Source organism: Diospyros lotus, chromosome 4, assembly GCF_014633365.1.
Source record: "Diospyros lotus cultivar Yz01 chromosome 4, ASM1463336v1, whole genome shotgun sequence".
Taxonomy (NCBI): Eukaryota; Viridiplantae; Streptophyta; class Magnoliopsida; order Ericales; family Ebenaceae; genus Diospyros; species Diospyros lotus.
Window position 1 is genome coordinate 2,186,717 of NC_068341.1, and position 27,574 is coordinate 2,214,290.

General features: G+C 37.9%; 1 protein-coding gene across 2 annotated transcripts; it reads right to left on the reverse strand.

Moving 5' to 3' along the window:
• Window positions 1–18: 18 nt before the first annotated feature.
• LOC127799371 (COP1-interacting protein 7) lies at window positions 19–24,429 on the reverse strand. 2 transcript variants are annotated; one of them, XM_052333355.1, is made up of 13 exons: window positions 23,902–24,429; window positions 22,202–22,381; window positions 21,137–21,257; window positions 21,019–21,058; window positions 20,677–20,729; window positions 20,545–20,600; window positions 19,601–19,753; window positions 19,244–19,461; window positions 4,891–6,470; window positions 3,763–4,692; window positions 982–1,372; window positions 445–510; window positions 19–337 (listed from the first exon to the last, which is right to left on the reverse strand). In XM_052333355.1, the coding sequence occupies exons 1-13, from the start codon at window positions 23,958–23,960 to the stop codon at window positions 270–272; spliced, it is 3,915 nt and encodes a 1,304-aa protein (XP_052189315.1). In that variant the 5' UTR covers window positions 23,961–24,429; the 3' UTR covers window positions 19–269. The 2 variants fall into 2 exon arrangements, with proteins under 2 accessions (XP_052189315.1, XP_052189314.1); XM_052333354.1 differs by having other exon boundaries at window positions 982–1,387; window positions 23,902–24,428.
• Between the last annotated feature and the right edge of the window lie 3,145 nt (window positions 24,430–27,574).

Genomic DNA, 27,574 nt, shown 5'->3' on the forward strand with positions numbered 1-27,574 from the left:
CCATCACAATGTCCACTCTTTGTGAAGTGCTGGATAAACCTCTATTAATAATGAGTATGGTGTGCTAGAACAAGCTTCAAGAGTCTATTGCTAAAACTATTTGAGCGTTTTGGCATTCGGAAATGGATCTGAATGTACAGTAACCAATTTTTACAACAGTATAGCAATAATAGAAACACCAAGTGGACGATATGTTTCTTACTCTTCAACAGCCACAAAGGCCCAAGGAACAAAACCAATCTGAAACTGAATCCTTCCAGAACATGTCGTCATGTCGTCAACTTCTTTTCGCTTGTCTTGCTGCGGAAAGGTGACAAAAGAGAGAAGTGGCGGGAAGCTGCATAAAATCAGCACATACATTAGGTTGGTGCTTCATTATTTCATTCAAGGACAAGAGAGAAAGTCTGCAAGAATATAGGTAGCATGAGCACAACAGTGACTTACACTTCTTGGAAGTCTTTCCAGTAGTTGGGGTCTCATCTTGTGAGATTAGGTTCTTTAGTGTGTGGACTGACAATGAGAACCATCAATATAAAGGTCAGCTTGCCATTAAGTACAATTGAATGGGAAAAAATATATCTAAGCAAATAAAAAACATGAAAGAATGGGAAAATATGTAGCATTGAAACTTGTCACAAAGCACGATAAATATCTTGAAAACTTGGCCTATGCAAAGATGAGTAACTAGTCATCTATACGGCAAACTTGTAAGGATGACTATATTTTTGTTAAGCTTTTGAAGCATTAAAAATAGTAGAAGTGATATACTACAGACATTTTTCCCCTCCCAAATGAGCAACCCTTCTATTGTTACCAATACTCATCCTTGTAAGAGTTCAAATTTACGGGGGGAAAAAACATATCTTAGTAATTTATGATATACTAGACATTTCTTTCTTTTATCTTGTATACAAGGCCCAAAATTTTAGCACAAAATCACACATCATGTATGTTAATGAGAGGCAATGAAATGCATATTACCTTCATTTGAAGAAGCTACATTTGTTGCAGGATCATCTACCTCAGAACCATTACCAACAGCATTATCTGATTCGATGCTCTGCTCTCCAGATGAATTATGGTTCTTCCTTCCAAACTTCAAAAGCCGCCTGAACCCTTTTGTTGAGTCCTTCACCTGAGGCTTCTCCAGAGCTTCTGGAATACTTTCCAAATTCAGGTTTTGAAAACCAGATACTTGTGCTCTAGCCATTTCAACACCCTTTGTGACTGCCTCTATGCTAGTTGAAGGTGCTTTCACATAATCTGTGTTTTCAGTACAAGGGTCTTCCAAAGAAGAGACCCGGGCATAAGGCGCTTGGTATGGTTTTCTGGCTACACTCAGGCTTGAAGATTCCGCCAGTTCCTTCTCTGCCTGACATGTCAATACCTAATCAATGAATGGAATCGTATCACAGAACTGATCAAGCATAAAATCCAAGTTCTCTTTTAGTCAACAAACAATGAAGTTTTCCTTCTTTTTTCCTTTTTTTTTGAAAAAAGGGTCACATCAATCTGCAGCTGAAAATAGGCAGCTAAACAGTAATTGAATATGACTTTCCAGTTAAAGTCGGGTTCAGACAATGTTAATTTGTTGAAGGGAACAAGTCCAGAAGATATTAAAACTGATTTTTGGGAATGCCAAGGGCACAATCATTAGGATTTTAAATACTGCATCTATTTGTAGGTATTCACCATTATCAAGCTAAGTTGCTCAGAACACAATAGAGCAAGCTCTTAAATAGGGCTATTAATGCAGATGGAGAAAAAGAAATCAAATCTAAAGATATAAGCAGCTAATATTGAAAATGTCTCAATAGTTCATCCATAACTAACACACAAGAATTAGACTTAAAGCATATCCTTGATCCATGGTTGTCACAGGCATGCCTACGTGCAAGGCACAACTTTGTGTGACTCATCACCAGAGGCAGCACCAAGGCGCGCACCTCATGCAAGGAACAAGGTGCATGCCTTGTATATATGTGTATTAAAACCCTATTTTTTGTCTATTTGTTATCTTAGATCTTATTTCTTATTGATTTGATTGCATATTGTTGTATATCAGTGAGTTGCGATCATAGCAGTGTAAGTCGAAAGTCTGTCGAATCTCTCACTCGCCAAGATCCTTTGGCAATAATGTTCAGTCGCTAGAGAACTACTCTTGTATGCATTTTGCTTCATTTTTCTTTCTTTCTTCTAATTTCTTTTGCAATTCAAAAGAAACTAATCTTTGCTGTAATTGTTTTTCGCTGTGTATTCTACTCTAGTTATTTTTTCTTTCTTCCAATTTCTGTTGCAATTTAGAAGAAACTAATTGCTAAGAAACAAATGTTTTCATTATGTGCTCTAGTGATTTTTTTTCTCTCTTCTCTAATTTCTTTTTGTAATTTAAAGAAACTAATTTTTTTTTCCCAACTGTTTTCACTGTGTTCTACTGCATTTTTTTTTTCTTTCTTCTAACTGCAAAAGAAATTAGAAGAAACTAATTATTTTTTGCAGTGCGTTCTACTATAATTCTTTCTTTCATCTAATCTCTTTTGCAGTTAGAAGAAACTAATTGCAAAAGAAACTACTGTTTTCCTACAATAATATTAGTTGTTATTATAGGATTGGTTATTTGTTGTTTATTATTTTATGAGTTTGCATCTATTTCCTTATAAGCACGTATTGAAAAGAATAGTGTATTCAAAAGAATAGTGTATAAGTATATTTAATAAATGTGTGCCTCATGTGCTTGAGGCTAGCGCTTCATCTTGCACCTCACACCTAGGCCCCAAGCACTAATGCGCGCCTCAGCGAGCCTTGAACCCTTTGACAACTATGCCTTGATCTATAATAAGAATAATAGGAACACCACTAGTATCTCAAACTATTGCCCTTAATATGGTTATCACTCCCTAGCAAATGTCTTGCATCAGTTCAATATATCTTCTCACTACATCTTTATTTTTCAGAACCCACCATAGCAGACCTCCGGGTATTCTATCATGCATACTCTAGTTTCACTTATATATTCAGTTTAATTATTCATGGGAGTTGTAGCTAAAATAGCCTCAAGTTTTCCTCATGAATTATTAATTTTTAATTATTTTACATTTATGTCTCCTTGTATCATCTAGAAGTATGGATGCTTTGTATTGGGAGCCATGCCCGTGTCCATTACATGTCAGACACAAAAACTCTCCAGGATAGATGTTGAACATACCAAAAGGCATGTCCTACTGCCCTTTTTTTTACTATTGTTTTTAGAAGCATCTAGGCCATGCCACAAAGATGTCCATGGGTTGGGCACATGATGCAATTTTTAATAGAGTTTTATGAATTTTTTTTTGAATAAATATACCATTATTATATACATATATATTATTGCTAATTAACTATTATAAGTTTTTGAGTAAAGAATAACGCATATATTTGAGCCTAATCACAACTCTGACAAATATAACTACTTTTTTTCTTGTGCATTGAACAGTCTTTATATTATCACTATTTTGAATTTGGTGACATCTTTACGATGGATTGATGGGATTAATAGTTTTTCCTTAATTGTTTATGTATTATAAAATGAATGACATCTTAATATTAAGGTTATTGGTACATTTTCAATATTTGCATATGTTTTGGTATTTCATTTATAAACACTCCTACCAAAAACATAAAAAGTATTACCAGTAAGTTTCAGGTGACAGTGAATAATAGATCCAGACCACAATCCTTGTAGTATTTCTAAACCATTTAAAACGAAAAAATAGTAAATCATACCTCAGAAGGTTGTTCTTGTAATTGGCCTTGGATTGGTTTTGTATCAACTACATCCACAGGAGAAGGTGGTGCACGAATAGCTGCATACCCTGAAATCATTTCAGTTTTCTCCACCTTGTCATTACTCTCATAATGTTCTTGTTGCACCCCCTTACTTTCTTCTGATTCATGTACAACAGGAATAGATGGTTTCTCACACTCAAGCATCACAACAGTCTTTTCAATTACTGGGTTTTCGTCCTCTTCATTTTGATGTGTGTTTTTGTCACTGTTACTTCCTGTTACAGAAAACTTGTTCCCATTTGTTTTGTTTGTTATCTCTTTGGCTGCTGATTTATTCCGGCCTACATCAGAAGGCCCTTTTGATGTTCTGATCCTCAGTTCAGGAAGAGTTGCAGCCTTGCTTTTATCAAGGCTCATAATAGCAGATATTTTTTTGCTATCAGGCTCATTAGACCCCTTTGACTTTGATACCAACTGAGCATTTCGCGTTTTCACAGGAACTACACCAGGACTGCTGCTTATTTTAGGTTCTGATAATCTTCTGATATGTGCCATGGAGGCCTTTGAATCAGGAGTAACACCGCTGCTTTCTTTCCTTGGCTCTGGCAATGATGAAACTGATTTGGTCAACCTATTTCCAGGAAAGTGGCTACCATTACTTGACTTGCTTGTTTTAGAGGTTTTCTGGGATTCGTTGGATCCAAGGGAAGCCGTTCTTAACTTAGATCTCTGCAGAGGAGATGATGATCCGGGCTCAGAGTCACTGAACTTTGATCCTTTGTGAGAGGTTAGTGAGACTTTTGTCGGCAATTGTTTTCTGGTTTGCTGCGAGGATAGTGATTGACCAGCAGTGGAACTGCCTCTTGCTGCAATTCTTTTTTGCCTCTCTAACTTCAAAGCTTCAAGCCGTTTTTGTTCTTCCTCTTCCTGTAAAAGAAATAACTAGATATAGTCCACTGCAAATGCCAAATATGTTAACTGGTAAAAGAAGCATTAAATTTCTGTAAAACCATGCAGCAAAAGGAAGCAGTCCAAGATACTATCTTGCAAGGATCACAGGCTATTTTGCTGCAAGTATCCTAACCATATCACTGTGCCATAGAGTTTTGAGGTAAGCAGAAGTACCTTCTCTTTCTTCATTTTCTGGAGATCAGCTTTGAATGATCTGAGTCGTTCAGCACGAGCCCGTGCATCCTCTAAAGGACTCATTTTTGATGGCTTTCCTTTCCTTATTGGTCCCACAGTCTTCTTCTTATCCAGAGCACCTGGAGTAACTTTTGACCTTTGATCCCTGTCTGATCTCTTCGAACCTTGCTTGCTATCTGCCACAGCCTTCTTATTTATGTCTTTCACCGAAGAAGAATCTCCAATATGAACCTGTGTTTCATACTCTACGGTAGGATCATAGCCAATAGTGCGTTTTTCAGTTCCATGTTCAGGGATCACACTCAAATCATTAGGTTCATAGTTAACTTGGTTCCCAGTTTTATTATAACTATTTTCTGGCTTCTGAACTGTCGAAGGGAGCTCAGAATCCATGTCAACAGCAGCCCTGTGATTAATTCCAACTTGATCCAGTGACATTGAACGGAATGGAACCATGAAAGATTCATCAGTTGCATCTGGTGGAGAACTCTGACCAATATTATTTGTCGCATGCATGTATCCAGTTATAACCAGTGGATCTGATGAGCTCACAAAATGCGATTGATTTTCTTGTCCAGAAATAATAAAATCATCACTACCATTCCTCCTATATACAACCTTCCTTCCATGTATTTCTGCAAATTGTGTGTCCATTTGGTTATCTTTGGATCCTCTAACATTATTCCTATAATGACCCTTGCCTCTAGACATCAGATCTTCGTCATTTGATTCCCTCAACAATGGAGCCACTTTCCCAGTAACTTGCAATTCTGTCATCCTCCTATCTTGCATTTCATCTGGATCATGACCAACAACGGCTAAAGGATCATTACCAACTATATCTTGTTGTCTCTTGATACGAACATTTTCTTCTGATGTAAACATATCTCGATCAGCACTGCGGTTATGTTCATCAGTGTCTCTCAGTAAAAAACTTTGAAATGCTTGCCAGTGCCCTCCATCTGTCTCCTTTTCGTGTATGGTTTCTTTCTTGCCATATGAATTCGGTTCATCCTTAGAATTCTCATGTCTTCCTTTTCTTTTTGGAGAACTGGTTTGAAAATCTACAGCTCCCTCATCAATTTCAGAGTCAGAAGCTGATTCGGATTCACTGCCAGAAGCTTTCTGTCCTTTTGAAGAAATATAGTTGATGTTACGAATTACAACCACACTTGATTGTTTTTTACCTGATCTTCCAGGCTTCTTTTGTGGATCCTGATTTCGTGACACTTCTTTCTCCAACTCCATATCACCATGTGACCTTGTTTTGGTGGCGTCCATTTCCCATGCTTCCGATTCAGTATTGCTATCTCTACTATCCACAGAATGCCTTTTGTGTCCTGTTCTGTGAACAGCATTGTACCGAGAATCCTCTACAGGTGGATAAGGTGGCTGATAAAATGGGACATTCCCTGGGTAGTTCTGATAATAGGGCACTCCTTGCATAGGATATGGTTGAAAGACTGGTAGAGCACCTGTATGTGCAGACCAGGGAGCATACATTGGATGTGAAAACTGGCCTTGAAAATATTCTTGTTGATCAATGGGAAGCCTTTCATCTGGGGAACAAGTGGATCTGGTCAACCGAAAATCAACGTGGACATAATTTTCAAAGTTCAAAAGGACCACTTTAAAAGGAAAAAAAGGGGGGGGGGGGGGGGGGGGGGGGGGTTGGCGGCAGAACACTTCCATGAGCCAAATGGACATAATATTAGTTCATATTAGAGACATGGTGTGGCATTTAAAGAGGAACAATAACAGCATGACAAATCTAAGAATCTTTCAAACTGTTTGTCTCCATTATATGCAAGAGGATTACTTACAAATAATACCAAATATGAATATGACAGATATAATCTGCCGTATTGATCACTTCAAATTATGCCATAGTCTTTCAAGACAATTGTATAAGGTATCAAATGTAAGGGGATCAAGTCTTTGATCCATAAGGAATTTGACCTTGGTCTAGTCTGACTTGCTCTTGAAAATTTAATTCAAGTTTGAAGCAATGTATTACGATCCTAAACATAATCACATGGGGACAAATTTGAAGGAATTGACCTAAGCTATGCTTTGCCCATAAGATAAATGAGTAGCTTCTAAAATATCAAAATTAGAATGCAAAGCAAGAAAAACCAACTTATACCAAAACTGTAGTGGCCCACTACCGGATAGTCCCGCTAGCATAGGATATCCGAAAGGAGGTCATCACAAGTGTGATATAGAACAATAACATACAACACCATAATACTATCCTTAGATAAATTCAGCAGAAGCTAACATAAAGGTTTACAACATCTTAGACCATAGTCTAAACAAAATGAAATACAAGGGCACTAACAAATTTTACAACATAAAATTTCCTCACACTTGCCCTCATCACAAATGCTAACATAGACCATCTAGTTTGGAAGGTCTCTGTACACCTCTAACCCTGGGCTTTAGCCCCACTGGGCTCGCCCTCAACCACTGCTCTACTTGTACCTGGAATGACATGAGAGTAAACAAGGTGAGCCACAAGGCTCAGCAAGTGTATTTATAAAACATGGAGATATAGAATCAAAGGCAGGGGTAATCAAGATAGAATAAACAACTCTATGAGAAGATATTAGTATAACGCGACTCATAAGTTTTCCATTTACATTAATTTCCCATGCCGTGATTATTACATATATTATGTACTCGTTCCCATGCTCATGCATATGCACCAATAGTAAGGAATTTTTTCGCATAATTCTCAAGGCTCTCACGGCCAATATATATATATATATATATATCCATACATGAATATATATATGCATCATGAATATACATCAACAAATAATATCAATTTGAGCCATGCCTACTGGGTTGATGGCCACCTCACCCACGTCAAGCGCTCATAGGATATCCTTTCTCACCCACGGACTTAGCCGTCGCGCAAAATAATAGGTGCGCAAATCAGTATAATCATGCATCACATATGCATATCCTAATTTCATGTCAATCCTCAATGATTAAAAAAAATCTCAAATCATGCTTAACATACACAATTACATAAATTAAAGTGTGCACTATCTTATGATCACATGTTAAATTTTAATACATTTATTTACTCATACTTATAGAAATGGCCAACCAATATTTACGGTATATTTTTACCCCAATAATAATCGCAAGGAATCAAAATTTATACATGCAAGAAACACTAAATCTTGCATGACACTAGACCCTAATGAATAAATGTCATTCCTTAAGAAATGTAGGGTGACACAAAACTCTATTTAGATTTTAGCAATGTTCATCAAGAAAACGAATTAATATTGCAAGATTTATCGAAATAAGGAAAATAAAACCCTTTTATCCAAAAATGAGGGTTATCAAGAATAATTCAAAAAATGGAAGAACTATACAAAAATCATAATTTTAAACGTAGGAATGATAGACTACATAGGAAGAGTTGAATAACAACATATTTCAGAAATTTCCAGATTTCAAGCATATTTTCAAAAATCCATTCCAGGCTCAATATTTGGTCAAATACCACAAACGATATACCAAATCAAAGCCTAATGAGTCTAGTTTCTAGAACATCAACTGGATTTGAAATCGGAAATAACCACAAGGAGATATTCCACAAAAACCGAAACAAGGCAGAATTTGTAACAGTAATTTACAGAATTCTACATAGAATTCAACAAGGTTGTTATGGGTACAAATCATAACCAAAAATTTCAAATCTTATACCGAATCGAAGCCCATGATGTCTATTTTATAGAAAAATAAATGGATCACAATTTGGATATAACCACAGAGCATTATACTCCAAAAACCGAAGCAAGGACAGATTATTCAAAAACAGAGCAGAAAATTTCCAGATTCTGGGCAAGAATTTACAAGGATACTGTAGGCTCAAAATGCAGTCAAAAATTATAAAAAATTTACCAAATGAATATTATCAAGTCTAGTTTACACAGAAACAAACGGATCTTGAATCAGATATAACCACAGAGAGTTATACCCTAAAGAGTACAACAAGGTCAGTTTACTCGAAAGCAGTAAAATTTCCAGATCTTAGCAGGGATTTACAAGGCTATAACATGATCAAATCTTAGTCAAAAAATTCGATTCTTGTGTCTAAAATGAAGCTTAAGATGTCTAGTTTACAACCCAACAAACGGATCTCAATTTGGATATAAACACAAGGAGTTATAGACCAAAGAACATAACATGGTCAGTGAATCTGAGAATAAGAATTTAAGAGCAACAACTTAAAAATGAAGGAAACAAGGTTGAAGAACTTGCATTAAAAGATAAATAAGAGAAAAAGAACTTACACAATCATAAGGAGAAGAAGAAGAAGAAGATCTTGCGTATGAAACAAGAAGGAATGGAACTTGCCTTAGATGGTTGCAAAATCCAAAGAGATGAAGACACCCTTCAAATTGGAAATTCTCCACTTGAAACTCTAATGAAAAAGAACAATAGAGGAAGAAGAGACAATCGGGAGAGGGAGAAGAAGAAGGGAACAAGAAAGTAAGAAGAAGAAAAGGAGAGAAAAAATGTGGGAGACTTGTCTCCCAACTCCTTTCAATCCATCTCCCTTTTAATTTTCTCTAATTTGCCCCTCATACTAACACACACAATTCACATATCTTTTACCCATTTTGGTCATTTTACCATTCTCTTAATTTTTTTTTTTTTAATTAAGATACCATTCTCTATGCCCATAGCCCAAGTCAAAATATATAGCCCAAGCCCAACTCAAAATATATATATAGCCCAATCCAACTAAGGCCCAATGGACTTTTCTTGAAATTTGGGTTCAACCCAATTCATTTACACTTAAGATTTAATTATTTATCAATGGTCTAATTCAAATAAGGCCCAAACCCATTTACCCCACAACTTTGAGACTTTTTCACACCAAATATTATTTTCATTAATTTACCCCCATTACCAACTCATATAATATTTTTAACAATTAATTAATAAAGGCAACAACTCTAATGTGCAAACTAAAATACCCATAACACCTACACCTACTAACGGGTCGTTACAGTTTCTCCCCCCCTTAAGGGAATTTGGTCCCCCAAATTCATACCTAGTCAGTCAAATAGCCGGGGAAAGAGACGTATCATCTCATTCTCGAGCCCCTAAGTAGCCTCATCTGGAGAATGACGTTGCCACTAGACTTTAACAAACGGAATTGACCGATTTCGCAACACTTTTTCTTTTCGCTCCAAAATGCTAACAGGCATTTCTTCATATGAAGCATCCTCTCTAACCTCTAAAGCTCGATAATCTATCAGGTGTTGGGGGTTTGACACATATTTCCTCAATATAGATACATGAAAAACATTGTGCACCCCTAACAACTGAGGAAGTAACGTTAACTTGTAAACCAAGGATCCACTCTCTCCAAAATCTCAAACGGCCCGATATAGTGAGGATTGAGTTTCCCCAAGACTCCAAATCAGCACACACCTATCATGGCATTACCCTAGTCCATACCTCGAGCTTAACGAAGTATTCACCACACCACTCTCCTAACTAGGAATTATTTCATGTTCAACAAAGATAATGAGACTTTTCTTACTACCCGATGTCACTTGCCAACTGGGGTCATTTCCCCTACCTAAGAATTTTCATTAGGCAACCCCTCTGGAATAGGTTGCACCTGGTCCTCAATTCTACCTTGCTTGGCTTTCTCTTGGTTGCCAAACCCTATAATGAGTGAGTGGTCCTACCATTTCACCTTCTAGTTGTGGAACCTTTAACCACAATCCTCACCACGCCTACCATGCTTACCATAGGTCTTCGTTCCCTGCCCATTTGCACAGTCACTTTGTTGTCCTTATGCACCCGGTGGGTCGACATCTAGTCTCACAATTGGGCTGCTCCCACAAGGACACACTCGATCCCAACACGAGTTCTCAACAGCATAGCTCGGGTCCGTCACTGCTTACATCACATCCACAACATGACTTCTAGCCTTTGGTCCCACATCCACCACCTCAAGCTATCATGGTTACACCAACATCCTTGTAACGACTTTTTAGCCAAGATTACCAACCTAGCCTCAATCATCTTCGCTTAAGCTACAATCTCCATATTCTCCCATTTATCGGGATTACCGCGATATTCGCGTCTTATCTTGAAATAAGTGCATCGTCTCAATTTGCGTGCCAACTTCAAAATTTGTACAAGTCACTTCATCTCAACCCTCAAAGCACCATTGACTTAGCCTCTCAGACTTTCTTGATATGCGTGCTCTAAGCATCGAAATGTGTACAAATCCTTGATTCTCGGGCATTACCTCAATCCCTGCGCACCATCTCGATTTTCGTGCACTACCTCAAAACACGTGCCAATATATATATATATATATATATTTTGCCAAAATATTAGAAAATCTCCATTTCCTATATATATATATATTTAAGGTTCTTCCACATTTTTCGGGATTTTTTTGGGTTTTTTTTTTTTTACATAAATATATATATAATTATAATTTTAAATATATATATTTAATAATTATTTATTTATTTTTTTTCCTTTCCCATTTCTTCCTTCCTTCTCTTCTTCTCCCGAACCTTCTTCTTCCTCTTCTTTCCTTCTCTGCAACGTGCGGATCGGGCAACAGCCACAAGCATCGCCATCGCCTCCGACGGTCGCCACCGCCCTCACGACAACCGCCTCCAACGTTTGCGTCGCTATCGGCTGCAAGCCACCGCGTGGCTTCCTCGCGCCCTAGCCGCCGATCACTATCTCCTTCCAGCCATCACTGCCGGTGCAATCGGCCGACGCCTCGGCCAGATCCGGTCACGCAGTCACCGGTGCTTACTCCCTCGCACAGTTGCCGGCCCTCGCTCGGCTTCCTTCGGCCGCCATAGCGACCCCCGTCGCCTCTGCAACTGCTGCAAGATCCGGCCCGACCCGACCCTACTCGGCCCGGCCCGACCGAACTTGATCCGCTTCAGGTTTGACCCATTAGATCTGACCCCTATCTAATTTGACTTATCTGATTAGATCTAACCCAAATTTGATTTGTCCAGATCTAAGCCAGATCCATCATGCGAAGGCGCAACATACCCAGACCCCGACCTCGGTGTGGTGCCTGCATAGTCTTACATGCCCAATGCCCTCCACGGTGCTTCTTTGCCCCGTACTTCAGTCATGAGGAATGAGCTATTGACTTTTCTACTATCCACAGAATTTTTGGCGTCGGTAATGCTTCATTTCTTCTGTACCAAGTTCCGACAAGGGATCGGTCAGAGGCAGCCATTTCACTTACCATTGAAGCTTTAGCTCGGCTTCAAGATCTCGTCTATGGCTGTGTATCTCACATTCTAGCCCTTCAACAGCAGGTTAGTGAGTTGCAAGCTTATCGAGCTTATTTGCAAGATTCACTATTCGCATATTATTCTTCGCATCCCTAACTTGTTCCTCCATTTGATCCAAATCCTAACTGGAGCTCTAGTCCTCCCACCATCCCAGAGGCTACTCTACCTCACCCTGGCGAAACGAGCAGCAGCCAGATGCCACTCTCGGATGACCTTGATGAGCTAGGTCCAGTCATCTTTGGCCACCGCCGACGTCCTTGAGCATTGGCACATTATCAGTTTTTTATGGTTTGCCCCCTCTTTTTTTTTTTTTGACTGTACGGCTTGATCTCTTGTATTATATTTGAACATATGGAATGAATGTTATGTTTTGAGTACTTTAACATTTCATTTCCTTGTCCTTCCCTCGATAGCATATCAATTACAAACAAATTATCTCAACCTCTTGCAATTTTTAATAATTAATCACATCGAGGTAAATGATATCGAATCTTAATTGTCATCTCATTCGAACATTGAAAATTTACATCCTAAGTCAGGCTACACAAACTTCTGAACCGCTGCGCCATGCTAGTGGCACTACCATGACACTACAATCCCCACGAAAATTAGGCTTAGTCCAGACATAACCTACAGTTCACTCTAGGTCTTCGGCGTTTAATCGTCTCTACAACAGACTGGTTACCCCATATAGAGGGTCACGGTCCCTCAACATGAGCTAACCTAGTGGCCACCTCCCACCTGCATTCAGTGGTCCCTAGCATTAAACCCGTCACTGATAGGCATCACCTGTAGTATTATTCCATGCTAGAGCCATTCCTCATTCCGTGGGTTTCACTCTCTATGGACATCTTGAGACAATACATGGTCTCAATATTCGGCGAACCATTTCATCACCTCTTCATTGCTATAAAGGACTTAACCCCTCATTTTCAAACACAATCAAATTACCTTTTGAACGTTATCTTAGCTTAACTTCATTCAAACCACTAAACACACCCTTAACTCTACTTGTCATTCCTATGTGTACAAAGACTCCTCTCATCCCAACTTTTGCTCTTATAACCTACCAATAATCCCCCGTCCAGTGTCCCCGGTCCAGTACCCCCAGCCTGTGGCTAATACATGGTCACTGGTCCAGTACCCTTGGATCAAATGGAGGAACAAGTTGGGGATGTGAAGAATAATATGCGAATAGTGAATCTTGCAAATAAGCTCGATAAGTTTGCAACTCACTAACCTGCTGTTGAAGGGCTAGAATGTGAGATACACAGCCATAGACGGGATCTTGAAGCCGAGCTAAAGCTTTAATGGTAAGTGAAATGGCTGCCTTTGACCGATCCCTTGTCGGAACCTGGTACAGAAGAAATGAAGCATTACCGACGCCAAAAATTCTGTGGATAGCAGAAAAGTCAATAGCTCCTTCCTCATGACTGAAGTACGGGGCAAAGAAGCACCGTGGAGGGCATTGGGCATGTAAGACTATGTAGGCACCACACCGAGGTCGGGGTCTGGGTATGTTGCGCCTTCGCATGATGGATCTGGATCTGGCTTAGATCTAGACAAATCAGATTTGGGTTAGATCTAATCAGATAAGTCAAATTAGATAGGGGTCAGATCTAATGGGTCAAACCTGAAGCGGATCAAGTCCGGTCGGGCCGGGACGAGTAGGGTCGGGTTAGACGGATCGGGTCGGGTCGGGCTGGACCGAGTAGGGTCGAGTCAGACCGATCGAGTCGGGTCGGGCCGGATCTTGCAGCAGTTGCAGAGGCGACGGAGGTCGCTGTGGCGGCCGAAGGAAGCCGAGCGAGGGCCGGCAGCTATGCGAGGGAGCAAGCACCGGTGACTGCGTGACCGGATTTGGCCGAGGCGTCGGCCGATTACACCGGCAGTGATGGCTGGAAGGAGATAGTGATCGGCGGCTAGGGCGCGAGGAAGCCACGCGGTGGCTTGCAGCCAATAGCGACGCAAACGCTGGAGGCGGTTGTCGTGAGGGCGGTGGCGACCGTCGGAGGCGATGGCGATGCTTGTGGCCGGTGGCTATTGCCCGATCCGCACGTTGCAGAGAAGGAACGAAAAGGAAAGAAGAGGAAGAATAAGGTTCGAGAGAAGAAGAGAAGGAAGGAAGAAATGGGAAAGGAAAAAAAAATAATAATTATTAAATATATATATTTAAAATTATAATTATATTTATGTAAAAAAAAAAAAACCCAAAAAAATCCCGAAAAATGTGGGAGAACCTTAAATATATATATATATAGGAAATGGAGATTTTCTAATATTCTGGAGATTTTGGCAAAATATATATATATATTGGCACATGTTTTGAGGTAGTGCACGAAAATCGAGATGGTGCGCAAGGATTGAGGTAATGCCCGAGAATCAAGGATTTGTACACATTTCGATGCTTAGAGCACGCATATCAAGAAAGTCTGAGAGACTAAGTCAATGGTGCTTTGAGGGTTGAGATGAAGTGACTTGTACAAATTTTGAAGTTGGCACGCAAATTGAGACGATGCACTTATTTCAAGATAAAACGCGAATATCGCGGTAATCCCGATAAATGGGAGAATATGGAGATTGTAGCTTAAGCGAAGATGATTGAGGCTAGGTTGGTAATCTTGGCTAAAAAGTCGTTACAAGGATGTTGGTGTAACCATGATAGCTTGAGGTGGTGGATGTGGGACCAAAGGCTAGAAGTCATGTTGTGGATGTGATGTAAGCAGTGACGGACCCGAGCTATGCTGTTGAGAACTCGTGTTGGGACCGAGTGTGTCCTTGTGGGAGCAGCCCAATTGTGAGACTAGATGTCGACCCACCGGGTGCATAAGGACAACAAAGTGACTGTGCAAATGGGCAGGGAACGAAGACCTATGGTAAGCATGGTAGGCGTGGTGAGGATTGTGGTTAAAGGTTCCACAACCAGAAGGTGAAATGGTAGGACCACTCACTCATTATAGGGTTTGGCAACCAAGAGAAAGCCAAGCAAGGTAGAATTGAGGACCAGGTGCAACCTATTCCAGAGGGGTTGCCTAATGAAAATTCTTAGGTAGGGGAAATGACCCCAGTTGGCAAGTGACATCGGGTAGTAAGAAAAGTCTCATTATCTTTGTTGAACATGAAATAATTCCTAGTTAGGAGAGTGGTGTGGTGAATACTTCGTTAAGCTCGAGGTATGGACTAGGGTAATGCCATGATAGGTGTGTGCTGATTTGGAGTCTTGGGGAAACTCAATCCTCACTATATCGGGCCGTTTGAGATTTTGGAGAGAGTGGATCCTTGATTTACAAGTTAACGTTACTTCCTCAGTTGTTGGGGGTGCACAATGTTTTTCATGTATCTATATTGAGGAAATATGTGTCAAACCCCCAACACGTGATAGATTATCGAGCTTTAGAGGTTAGAGAGGATGCTTCATATGAAGAAATGCCTGTTAGCATTTTGGAGCGAAAAGAAAAAGTGTTGCGAAATCGGTCAATTCCGTTTGTTAAAGTCTAGTGGCAACGTCATTCTCCAGATGAGGCTACTTAGGAGCTCGAGAATGAGATGATACGTCTCTTTTCCCGGCTATTTGACTGACTAGGTATGAATTTGGGGGACCAAATTCCCTTAAGGGGGGGAGAAACTGTAACGACCCGTTAGTGGGTCTAGGTGTTATGGGTATTTTAGTTTGCACATTAGAGTTGTTGCCTTTATTAATTAATTGTTAAAAATATTATATGAGTTGGTAATGGGGGTAAATTAATGAAAATAATATTTGGTGTGAAAAAGTCTCAAAGTTGTGGGATAAATGGGTTTGGGCCTTATTTGAATTAGACCATTGATAAATAATTAAATCTTAAGTGTAAATGAATTGGGTTGAACCCAAATCTCAAGAAAAGTCCATTGGGCCTTAGTTGGATTGGGCTATATATATATTTTGACTTGGGCTTGGGCTATATATTTTGACTTAGGCTTGGGCTATGGGCATAGAGAATGGTATCTTAATTAAAAAAAAAAAAATTAAGAGAATGGTAAAATGACCAAAATGGGTAAGAGATATGTGAATTGTGTGTGTTAGTATGAGGGGCAAATTAGAGAAAATTAAAAGGGAGATGGATTGAAAGGAGTTGGGAGACAAGTCTCCCACATTTTTTCCCTCCTTTTCTTCTTCTTACTTTCTTGTTCCCTTCTTCTTCTTCCTCTCCCGATTGTCTCTTCTTCCTCCATTGTTCTTCTTCATTAGAGCTTCAAGTGGAGAATTTCCAATTTGAAGGGTGTCTTCATCTCTTTGGATTTTGCAACCATCTAAGGCAAGTTCCCTTCCTTCTTGTTTCATACGCAAGATCTTCTTCTTCTTCTTCTTCTCCTTATGATTGTGTAAGTTCTTTTTCTCTTATTTATCTTTTAATGCAAGTTCTTCAACCTTGTTTCCATCTTAGAAGGCTTGTTTCCTTCATTTTTAAGTTGTTGCTCTTAAATTCTTATTCTCGGATTCATTGACCATGTTATGTTCTTTGGTCTATAACTCCTTGTGTTTATATCCAAATTGAGATCCGTTTGTTGGGTTATAAACTAGACATCTTAAGCTTCTTTTTAGACACAAGAATCGAATTTTTTGACTAAGATTTGATCATGTTATAGCCTTGTAAATCCCTGCTAAGATCTGGAAATTTTACTGCTTTCGAGTAAACTGACCTTGTTGTACTCTTTAGGGTATAACTCTCTGTGGTTATATCCGATTCAAGATCCGTTTGTTTCTGTGTAAACTAGACTTGATAATATTCATTTGGTAAATTTTTTACAATTTTTGGCTGCGTTTTGAGCCTACAGTATCCTTGTAAATTCTTGCCCAGAATCTGGAAATTTTCTGCTCTGTTTTTGAATAATCTGTTCTTGCTTCGGTTTTTGGGGTATAATGCTCTGTGGTTATATCCAAATTGTGATCCATTTATTTTTCTATAAAATAGACATCATGGGCTTCGATTCGGTATAAGATTTGAAATTTTTTGTTATGATTTGTACCCATAACAACCTTGTTGAATTCTATGTAGAATTCTGTAAATTACTGTTACAAATTCTGCCTTGTTTCGATTTTTGTGAAATATCTCCTTGTGGTTATTTCCGATTTCAAATTCAGTTGATGTTCTAGAAACTAGACTCATTAGGCTTTGATTTGGTATATCGTTTGTGGTATTTGACCAAATATTGAGCCTGGAATGGATTTTTGAAAATATGCTTTAAATCTGAAAATTTCTGAAATATGTTGTTATTCAACTCTTCCTATGTAGTCTATCATTCCTACGTTTAAAATTATGATTTTTGTATAGTTCTTCCATTTTTTGAATTATTCTTGATAACCCTCATTTTTGGATAAAAGGGTTTTATTTTTCTTATTTCGATAAATCTTGCAATATTAATTCGTTTTCTTGATGAACATTGCTAAAATCTAAATAGGGTTTTGTGTCACCCTACATTTCTTAAGGAATGACATTTATTCATTAGGGTCTAGTGTCATGCAAGATTTAATGTTTCTTGCATGTATAAATTTTGATTCCTTGCGATTATTATTGGGGTAAAAATATACCGTAAATATTGGTTGGGCATTTCTATAAGCATGAGTAAATAAATGTATTAAAATTTACCATGTGATCATAAGATAGTGTACACTTTAATTTATGTAATTGTGCATGTTAAGCATGATTTGAGATTTTTCTTAATCATTGAGGATTGACATGAAATTGGGATATGCATATGTGATGCATGATTATACTGATTTGCGCACCTATTATTTTGTGCGACGGCTAAGTCCGTGGGTGAGAAAGGATATCCTATGAGCGCTTGACGTGGGTGAGGTGGCCATCAACCCAATAGGCGTGGCTCAAATTGATATTATTTGTTGATGTATTTTCATGATGCATATATATATTCATGTATGGATATATATATATATTGGCCGTGAGAGCCTTGAGAATTATGCGAAAAAATTCCTTACTATTGGTGCATATGCATGAGCATGGGAACGAGTACATAATATATGTAATAATCACGGCATGGGAAATTAATGTAAATGAAAAACTTATGAGTCGCGTTATACTAATATCTTCTCATAGAGTTGTTTATTCTATCTTGATTACCCCTGCCTTTGATTCTATATCTCCATGCTTTATAAATACACTTGCTGAGCCTTGTGGCTCACCTTGTTTACTCTCATGTCATTCCAGGTACAAGTAGGGCAGTGGTTGAGGGCGAGCCCAGTAGGGCTAAAGCCCAGGTTAGAGGTGTACAGAGACCTTCCAAACTAGATGGTCTATGTTAGCATTTGTGATGAGGGCAAGTGTGAGGAAATTTTATGTTGTAAAATTTGTTAGTGCCCTTGTATTTCATTTTGGTTTAGACTATGGTCTAAGATGTTGTAAACTTTTATGTTAGCTTCCGCTGAATTTATCTAAGGATAGTATTATGGTGTTGTATGTTATTGTTCTATATCACACTTGTGATGACCTCCTTTCGGATATCCTATGTTAGCGGGACTATCCGGTAGTGGGCCACTACAGTTGTCAACTCAGTTTACAAATGTGGTATGGCCAAGAAATCCAGAAACAAAACTGATGGTCTGGCATCCTTTTGTTAAAATAAGATCAATAAGAAGTGTAGTTCTTTGTACATGTGGACATAAAAGATCCTAACACCATTGATTCTATGCACTAGTATTGACCACTCTGTCTACAAGGTAACAGACTACTTAATATGGTTTTGAGCCCCCTTTTCATGATTAAGTGTGAAGAATATTAGATCTTTCACTCCCTCGAAGCCTGAAAATTTACTGAACCAGAGTGGAAGTCAACTCGAACAAATGGACTTCTTTTGCATGTGTATATATGAACAGTGGGTGAAACAATGGAACAATCAAATTAAAAGACACGATGACAATGGTGGGAATCAATGAGTTCCTTGACAACATTGGAATAAGTGAATTAGATGACATCTTCTGTTGGTACAGTCATTCATTATAACTAGGAGTGTACCTGTTCGTGCATCAAGGCCTTCTTTCCCATTATTTTCTGAAGGTAAGTCACCATGCAATTGATTCTGTTTGTTGGCCACACTAGATAGCATAATGCCTGATGAATTCATGGCAGAGAAGTCTGATCGATTGGACATTGCTTCTGCTGCTTCAATTTCAACCCACTGTCCCATTTCATGCTTCCTCTTCCACAGATCTAGGAACCTTAAGCAAGCATCCCTGTTGCATGGATGACACTAACATTATAGGAAAATGTTTTCCCAAAAAGGGGGGGGTGGGGGGGGTGGGGGGAACAAAATGAATCAAGGAAACCAATGGGGAGGGGCAAGAAACATCTGCAAGTAAATATACTGCTCACATTAACCGTGAGGCTCCGAAGCATTCAGCAAAGGACACCAATGGTGCCACGTGATCAATATCAAAACCTGCAGCTACAGCACGTGCAAAGGCCATGCCTTGTTCTTTTTGCAGCACACTTTTCCGTGTTTCAAGAACTTTTAGAAGCTGGACTCTGGTCACATAAGTACATCAAATACAATGAGAAAATATTCTGCAATTCACAAAAGCTTAATGACATGTGTCGTGATTCACAAAAGATTAAAAGATGACATACTCTGTTCTTTCAGAAAATTTGGCTATTTCATAAATTTATATAATAGACAAGAAACTGTAAAAGCAGTTAATGTACAAACAAGGGGAATGAATTATGTGGGTTTCCTGTACAACAGAAACATGGACTGTGCAATGCGTTTACAACAAATCTACATGTTTACTCCTGACATAATTAGGCTGGCCCACTATAACATCAATAGGAGTAAGATAATAACCAACCATCAAAGACATCCTTTAGGTTAGCACTAATAAGTGCCGTGGAATAGATGCATCCATAGGATGTTCTTGCTCTATTTACAGTGTAGTTCAAGAAAATAGCTTAGAAGCCATACACAGTTATTGCACATGGAAACAGACAGGGATAGCAATACTTTTGAACCTGGCCACAGGAATATGTTTGTATTGCCCAGTGAGTTTTCAAAAAACCCACACATCAAGACAAGCATATCAATGTATTACAGGTTTCCCACCACTGCAACAAAAGTGGCAAGTTGCAATAATTTTGTTTAATCTTGTTTACATCCATTTTAGTTCTTACTTGCCAGAGCACTCATCAAAGCTGACCTACTCTACCAATGCAAATTAGATTAGGTCATCCATGGAGAAAAATTACAGTCACCCTTAAAATCAAACTGTCAAGAAAAGAAATTGCACACATGGTTCATGGCTCATGATGGAAATAGAACGTACTTTGAGTTTCCTTCTTGTAGGATGGAACCATCTGCCTCAGTTGGATTCACTTCCGGCTGGCAATAAAAGAAATTATATTGTCATAAGAATAAGATAGCCATTATATGAAGGAGATACATGATGTCCAGTTACCTTGTAAAGAACAATTGCCTTTTCCTCATTACCACTAGTCACATGTTTGCTGCCTGTCCAAAATTGTGAGTGGAATCAAGTAAGGTTAGCCAATAAAACATTTTACTGTCACAAGTAGGAAATCTTTTTTTAATCATTCCTGGGATCCCAGTTCAGAAAAGAGAAGAAAACTATAAAAGAAATTAAACCAAACCATGCTGCCATCACATTTCCGTGGACCAAAGTGAATGGAGAAAGAAAATGACATCAAAAATTGTAGAAGATTATTAAATTAAGAAATATGCCAAAGAATCTCTGCAAATTTTAGCGACATATTTACTTTTATTTTCATTGTAGGCATACCTTCACTGCTTCCCATGGGTTTTGCTTGATGGGCTTCTACCTGCCAAACGAAAGGGGAGTATTAAAACTGAAATGCACTTTCAAGAAACATAGGACATGAAAAATGCGCAATGCTTACAATGCTCAAACCCGTATCATTATTGCCTTGAATGGCAATTGCTTCCTCAATCTGTAAGATCTCAGATTCTATGGTGTACACTCGTTCCAAGATCTCTGGAGTACTCACAAAACGAACAAACCTGCCAAAAACATATTAAGTTCTTATTTTCAATTTCTGTTTGGCAGAAACACATCAAGCCATAATCCATATCCTACTTCCCTTCAAGTCTCAAATTTAAGGGCAACATAGCATTAAAAAATAAATAAAAGATATTGTTTAATGCTAACTGCAGCTTCCAAACAATGACAAATTTGCAACATTAGAAACTTGTTGGGTCCTCTAATAATTTTGACATCACCCTATCATTCTAGAATGTGTCCATCTAATGGGGTAAAACCATCCAATATCACTTACCCAAAAAAACCCATCAAGTATCTTTATCTCAGAGTCAAATGATATTCTGTCGCCCAACAGCATCAACCAATTCAGAAAAGCATATGCCTTCAGAACTTAAAACATATACTGTGCTCTTGGGTATATTAGTTGATCTTAAGAACCCAATAGCCACCTTCACCTAGCACTTTTGGGTGAGGACCCATGGTGTTACAAGTGGTACCAAAGCTAAGCCAAAACAACTACTGAAGGTGTGTGGGCCAGGAAAGTACTATTTTGAGACTGACTTGGATCAAATTGAGATATGGAATTTTTGGTCTGGCAAGGACGTCAATAATTAAAGGAAGGGAGTTTGTCACAACTCAATCCCACAATGGTAGTCTACGGAGGTCTTGAGTATATTACTCGGTCCCATGAACCCAATAATCAACTTCAGCTAGCAGTTTTGTGTGAGGACCCATGGTGTTACAATGACAAACACAAGACATAAAGAAGAATAGCACGCCTAATTTCTACAATGATCTTTCAATAGCTGGAAGGAAAGCCTAGACTTTTACTTTCAATTTTGTCAGAATTAAAATGGAGACGTCAATTAATTTTGCTGATCACAACTGACAATTTAAATTATAAATCTCAACTGATGAAAATGCCAACCCTAAGTTCTGATAAGCGCATGATAGTCATACAAACCTCTCCAATGTGCCCTTGGTGAACCAACTTGTGTCACTGCCTGATTCAGGTTCAAGCAAAATTGAATAACCACCCTTGGCAATCTGATCTTGAGCAGTCTTCAAATGGGCAAGAAAAGGATTCAGCAAACCTGAAGCAATTTTCTCTGTTTTTCCATTTGCAGTGATAACCAAATCGCACCTGATAATAGAAAGCCAGTGAGGCCTTGGCATTTAAAATAACCCAGGTAAAACCCAAAATCCTTACTGTTATATTTAAAAGTTGGGAGTCATTGAGGGTAAAGTAACATAGAAAAATGGGAAGAGAAAATAGAAGAATTGAATCTAGAATTACTATTCTGTGGTTGGAATTAAGGAACTGGGTGGATATTCGTCAATTTTTTTAATTATTAGCTTGTCATCATCCATCCCAAATGTTTGTCTCGATTTTAGTTTCCTTTCCCTTAAAAATTTCATGCTCAAACCAAATTGTAATTGTCTTCTAATATTGGAACGAAAACAGAGAAGAGAGAAATTTGGTAAATGCCTCCTTGGCCTACTGTGGGGCCTCAGCTCATCTTTAAATATGCCTAGAACTAATACAATAAGCTAAACACAAAACGTCACCGTTCAATGTCCAAAAAGGAAATACAACAGCAACTAAAACTACAACATACAAAAGATACAAAATTACAAAAATATAAAACAGAAAACAGCAACAAAACTCTAATATCTAATAATATTTCACTAACAAAAGCTACTGTTACCTTGATAGCACATTAAGAGAGACGTGAGAATGCAAAACCACAAGCATGAGGAGCTTTTTGTTCTTACAATCACATATCAAAAAGGTGAATATCTAGAAGAAAAGGCTGAAAAACAGATAAATCAAAATTATTAAAAATTATGTATAACAGACAAAACAAATGTTCGTCTAGAAAAACAATCCAGCCAAAAGAATTCAACTGAAATGCAGTAGTCACTTATTGGGATTTCTTTCTTTTTAGCTGCTCAAAATTTTAAATGTTAAAAGTACTTTCCAGGAACATGATTCTATATATATCCAATTACCGAACAGCAAGTGAATCCCAGTTAAAAATAAATGACACAGTTCACCAGTAAGCTTTAATTTTTCTTTTTTTGTTAGAAAATCCTTCTATTGTCTTAGTTATAAGAAAATACGTGAAAATATATTCTACAATTCACGTAAAAAAACACGGCAAAAGAACACAAAGCCTCGTTATCTTAAAAACCTATCCAAGCACACAAGGCTATCACACTACATATTCCGACAAATTCATCAATTTCAACCAAGTAGTCAAATCTAGAGGATATAGTATTTCCCATTGATCAAAAATCCTTATCCACAGAAAGTTTGCAGATAAAATATGTCTAACTAAAATGATGAAACGGAAAAAGAAAAAAAAAAAAAAAAAAACTCTATATGGAAAAAACTGCAAAAATCTAATGTAATACCAAAGTGTTTCGTATTAGTAAACAAGCCTCCAATCATTCTAAATAATATAGTCAACACAATCTATAAAAACATTCAACTAAATAAGACCAAAAGCGAAACCGCAAAGAAGAGCGACATAATTCAGAATGAAACAGAAGGAACCCCAGATCGCTTGGCCAAATTAAAAGGGGGGAAAAACAACGGCAAAATTAACCAGTAACATGAAAGTAGCTGCAAAGGTCAAATTCACAGAAAGAAGACATTACCTTGTTCGAGTAGGCGTAAGCTGGAAAAAGGCAGAGTCGAGGCGAGTATTTAACTTCATGGCTGAGCAAATCCACGATCGGATGCTAAGCAGCCTTTCAGTATGCTTCACATTCAACACTACACTAGGGCTTTTGGATCTAGCAGGAAGATCAAACGACCATATTAAGCACAAACAAAAATGAAGAAATATTAACCGAATCTGTTGAAACGCTTCGAGTCATTCGATTGATGAGAAGACGGTTTTGGTTCTGGAAAGTAAGCCCAAAACTCAGCCGGAAAAGTTGCAGAGTCTAGGATGGAACCAAAAAAGCACTAAAAAGATGTTCTTTATTGGCTGCACATTTGAGAGGTTTAAAGCAAGAGGTGCTTTAATGGCGGAGCAAGAGGAAGAGAGAGAGAGAGAGAGAGAGAGAAAGAGAGAGTTGATTGTTCTCGCTCCTTGGATTCCCGACCAGAGAGCGAGAGAGAGAGAGAGAGGCCGCAGTGAAAAATATGCTGGTGAGGCTCGAGGGAGTTGATTGTTCTCACTCCTTGGAATCCCGTCCAGAGAAGGAGAGGCCGCTGTGAAAAATATGTTCGTTTCGGGCTTAATTACACTTTTCCCCCTCGCCTCTACTTTAATATCATTTTAACCCCAAAACATAAAAAAAAAAAAATTATCAAAAGCAAACGATATGGCTCAGCCCCATCTGCTTGTAAGATAGGAATGGTAAAATTTTGATTTAGTTAAAATAATTTATTTCAGATAAGGTTCTGTTTGATTCGATTTTAAAATTTATAAATTTTAGTTATTTCGACATCTAACTTTAAAAATTTGCATAGACTATTTTATAAGAACAAAATTACACTTTAAAAATTTTTCTCAACCATAAAAATTTAGTAAAAGCGGTAAAAGCATGTTTAATCTAACACAACTCGCATAACTTAATTCACTTTAACTCTCTTTTTTTAATTTATTAAATATTTAATTAAAATATTTAAATTCTAAATCAACTCAACTTATTTGTAAACTTAAATCGTAACTTTCTAAGTCTTAATTAATATTTTAGATATTATTTATTATTATCAAAGTAATAACTTAGTGATAGATAATAAGACTAATAAACTTGATATCTTAAGTTGCGAATTAATGATTACTAAATTTGAATAGATGATTAAAAAATACACTTTCAATGAAAATTTAAAAAATAAAAAATGGGTCAGAGGTTTGCTGCGCTAATTACGGTAACGGCACACTTTCTTGCGGCGGCGCTGTCGAAAGCAGAAGACTTTTCGTCAAATTGAGGACACTTCGCTGGTAAAAAGGAAATATATTATATATCCATTATTATAATAATAATGATGATGATATTTTTATTTCTGTAAAGGAATCTACAAATACTAATGATTTCTTTGATTGTAAGGTTGAAATTTGAGTGAAAAAATAAATTTTAAATAATTAAATTTTTAAAAAAATATTAATTGAATGTGTTTGATTGATTTAATTTTTTATCTAAAAATTATCTAAAAATAAATCAAATATATTATATAAAATATTCAAAAAACCAAATATATATACATAAATATACATACATGCATCCAGTTGGTTGCGGATCTCATCACTGCCACACATACACACACCCAACAAGTTGCAGGGCCCATCGCCGCCATCGCCGATTGCAACAACCATCGCCGGTTACAGCGCTCATCACCGCTGCCATCTTCGTTGCCTATCTCTCTCTCCCTTCCAAACTCACTTCTCCTCCCTGTATCCCCTCATCACCGGTGGCAGTGACTATTGCCACTGCTATCGTAGGTTACAACGACCATCCCCACCGCCATCGTAGGTTGCAACGGCCATCGCCGCAGCTATCTGTCTCTTTCTTCTTCCTCTCTCCCAAACCCATTTCTCCTCCTAGCCTCCCTCATAGCTCCCGCTGCCCATCTTTCTCTCTTTCTCTCCCTCCCAAACCAGCTCCTTCTCCATGCCTCCCCCCATCGCTGCCACTGTCACTCTCTCTCGCTCGCTCATTCACCCTCTCTCTCACTCACTCATTTCATCACTGCCTCTATCCCTTTCTTGCTATAGATTTGTTTTTAGGGGAAGGGGAAATCTTACCTTGAATGAAGATGATGAACCCTCAAAGCTTGTATTCGGCAAAAATGGCGACGAACAAGAGGAACTTGAGGATTAGGCATCGAATAGAAAAGAAACTCGAGAAAGGAATGGTCAAGAATGATCTACCATCTTGTCTGGAAAATGTTTTCTCATCCCCCCTAAGAATTTGTTTTTCATCAAAAGTGAGAAAATGGGCATCATATGACCAAAGTGAGAATTAATTTTACCTACAAAATATAGCTAATCAAACACCACTAAAATTAAAATTTACATGGAAAATGATAATTTTTCATAGAAAATCTGGCTAATCAAACAGGCCCTAAGAGTTATCAATTAAATTAATCAGCTAAAGTTATTAATTAATGTGGTTAAAAATGAGGAAAAATTTGATGATGTTTTAATTGTTTCAGAAGTTTTACTTTAAATTATTAAGCCAAAAAATTTGAGTTTAAAAAATGAAGCAAGTAGGGTCGTGAGGTATTTTTTGTGCAAATCTTTTGATACTTAACTTAGTTTTTGAAAAAATATAAGAAAAATTATAATTTTATTAGAGATTTTGTCTTAATTGAAAGAATAATTTATTACTTATAGAAGTCAAAATTGATGAGTGGAGAAATATTAACACATTTCGAACTATCTATTATGAATTTCGGACATTAGAAATGAGTTTTGTCATATTAGACCCTCTCTCAAGAGGATTTTTCAAGGATACCCAAGAAAGTAAGAACAATTTTATAAATAAAGAAAATTCTATTTGTATCTATTTTTTTTTTCCTCCACAATCATCTTCTACAGTTGTAACAATTATTTTTCAAAACTACCCTTTAGTGCACACAATCATTCCATGCTTTTCACACACACCATCATTGCTCATCATCACAAAGCTCCCACCGACAGTTGTGTCACTCTGACCAGTGGTCGCAACGAACGCAATCGTCCATCATCACACCCACTAGTAGCTGTATTTGGATGTGACAAATGTGGCGGTGAGGAACGCAACCGCTCATCATCGTGTCACTTCTATCGACGGTTGCAAAGCTCCTACCAGCAATTGTCGCCCATCTTCGCACTGGAACCCTAGGGTTCGAGTGCATTTAGATGCTCTTGAACCTCGAGGTTTGTGGTGATTTCAATGCCCCTGAACCCTAAGGTTTAAGTGCGATGATAGGTAGTTATCGATCGGCCACATTCTTCGCGATTGTCGATGGGAGCTTTGCAATGATGGACGATCGTCCGTAATGATGGGCAATGATGGTGTGTGTAAATAGTGTGGAATGGTTATGTATACTAAAATATATTTTTAAAAAGTAATTATTGTAATTGTAGAATGGTTATGTACACAAAAATATATTTTTAAAAAATAATTATTGTAATTGTAGAAGGTGAATCTGAAGGAAAAAAAAAGGTTAGTGGAAATAGAATTTCTCAAGAAATAAAGTAACAGCTATGTGACAAAAAAGGCCCGTGACCATGGGGGGTATCTGTCCTTGTGCGTTTGCTTCAACAGGGATGATATTCCCCTTGACTAGACGTTAACCCACTCTTCGAGGGGTCCACTTCTTTATTCATATTTT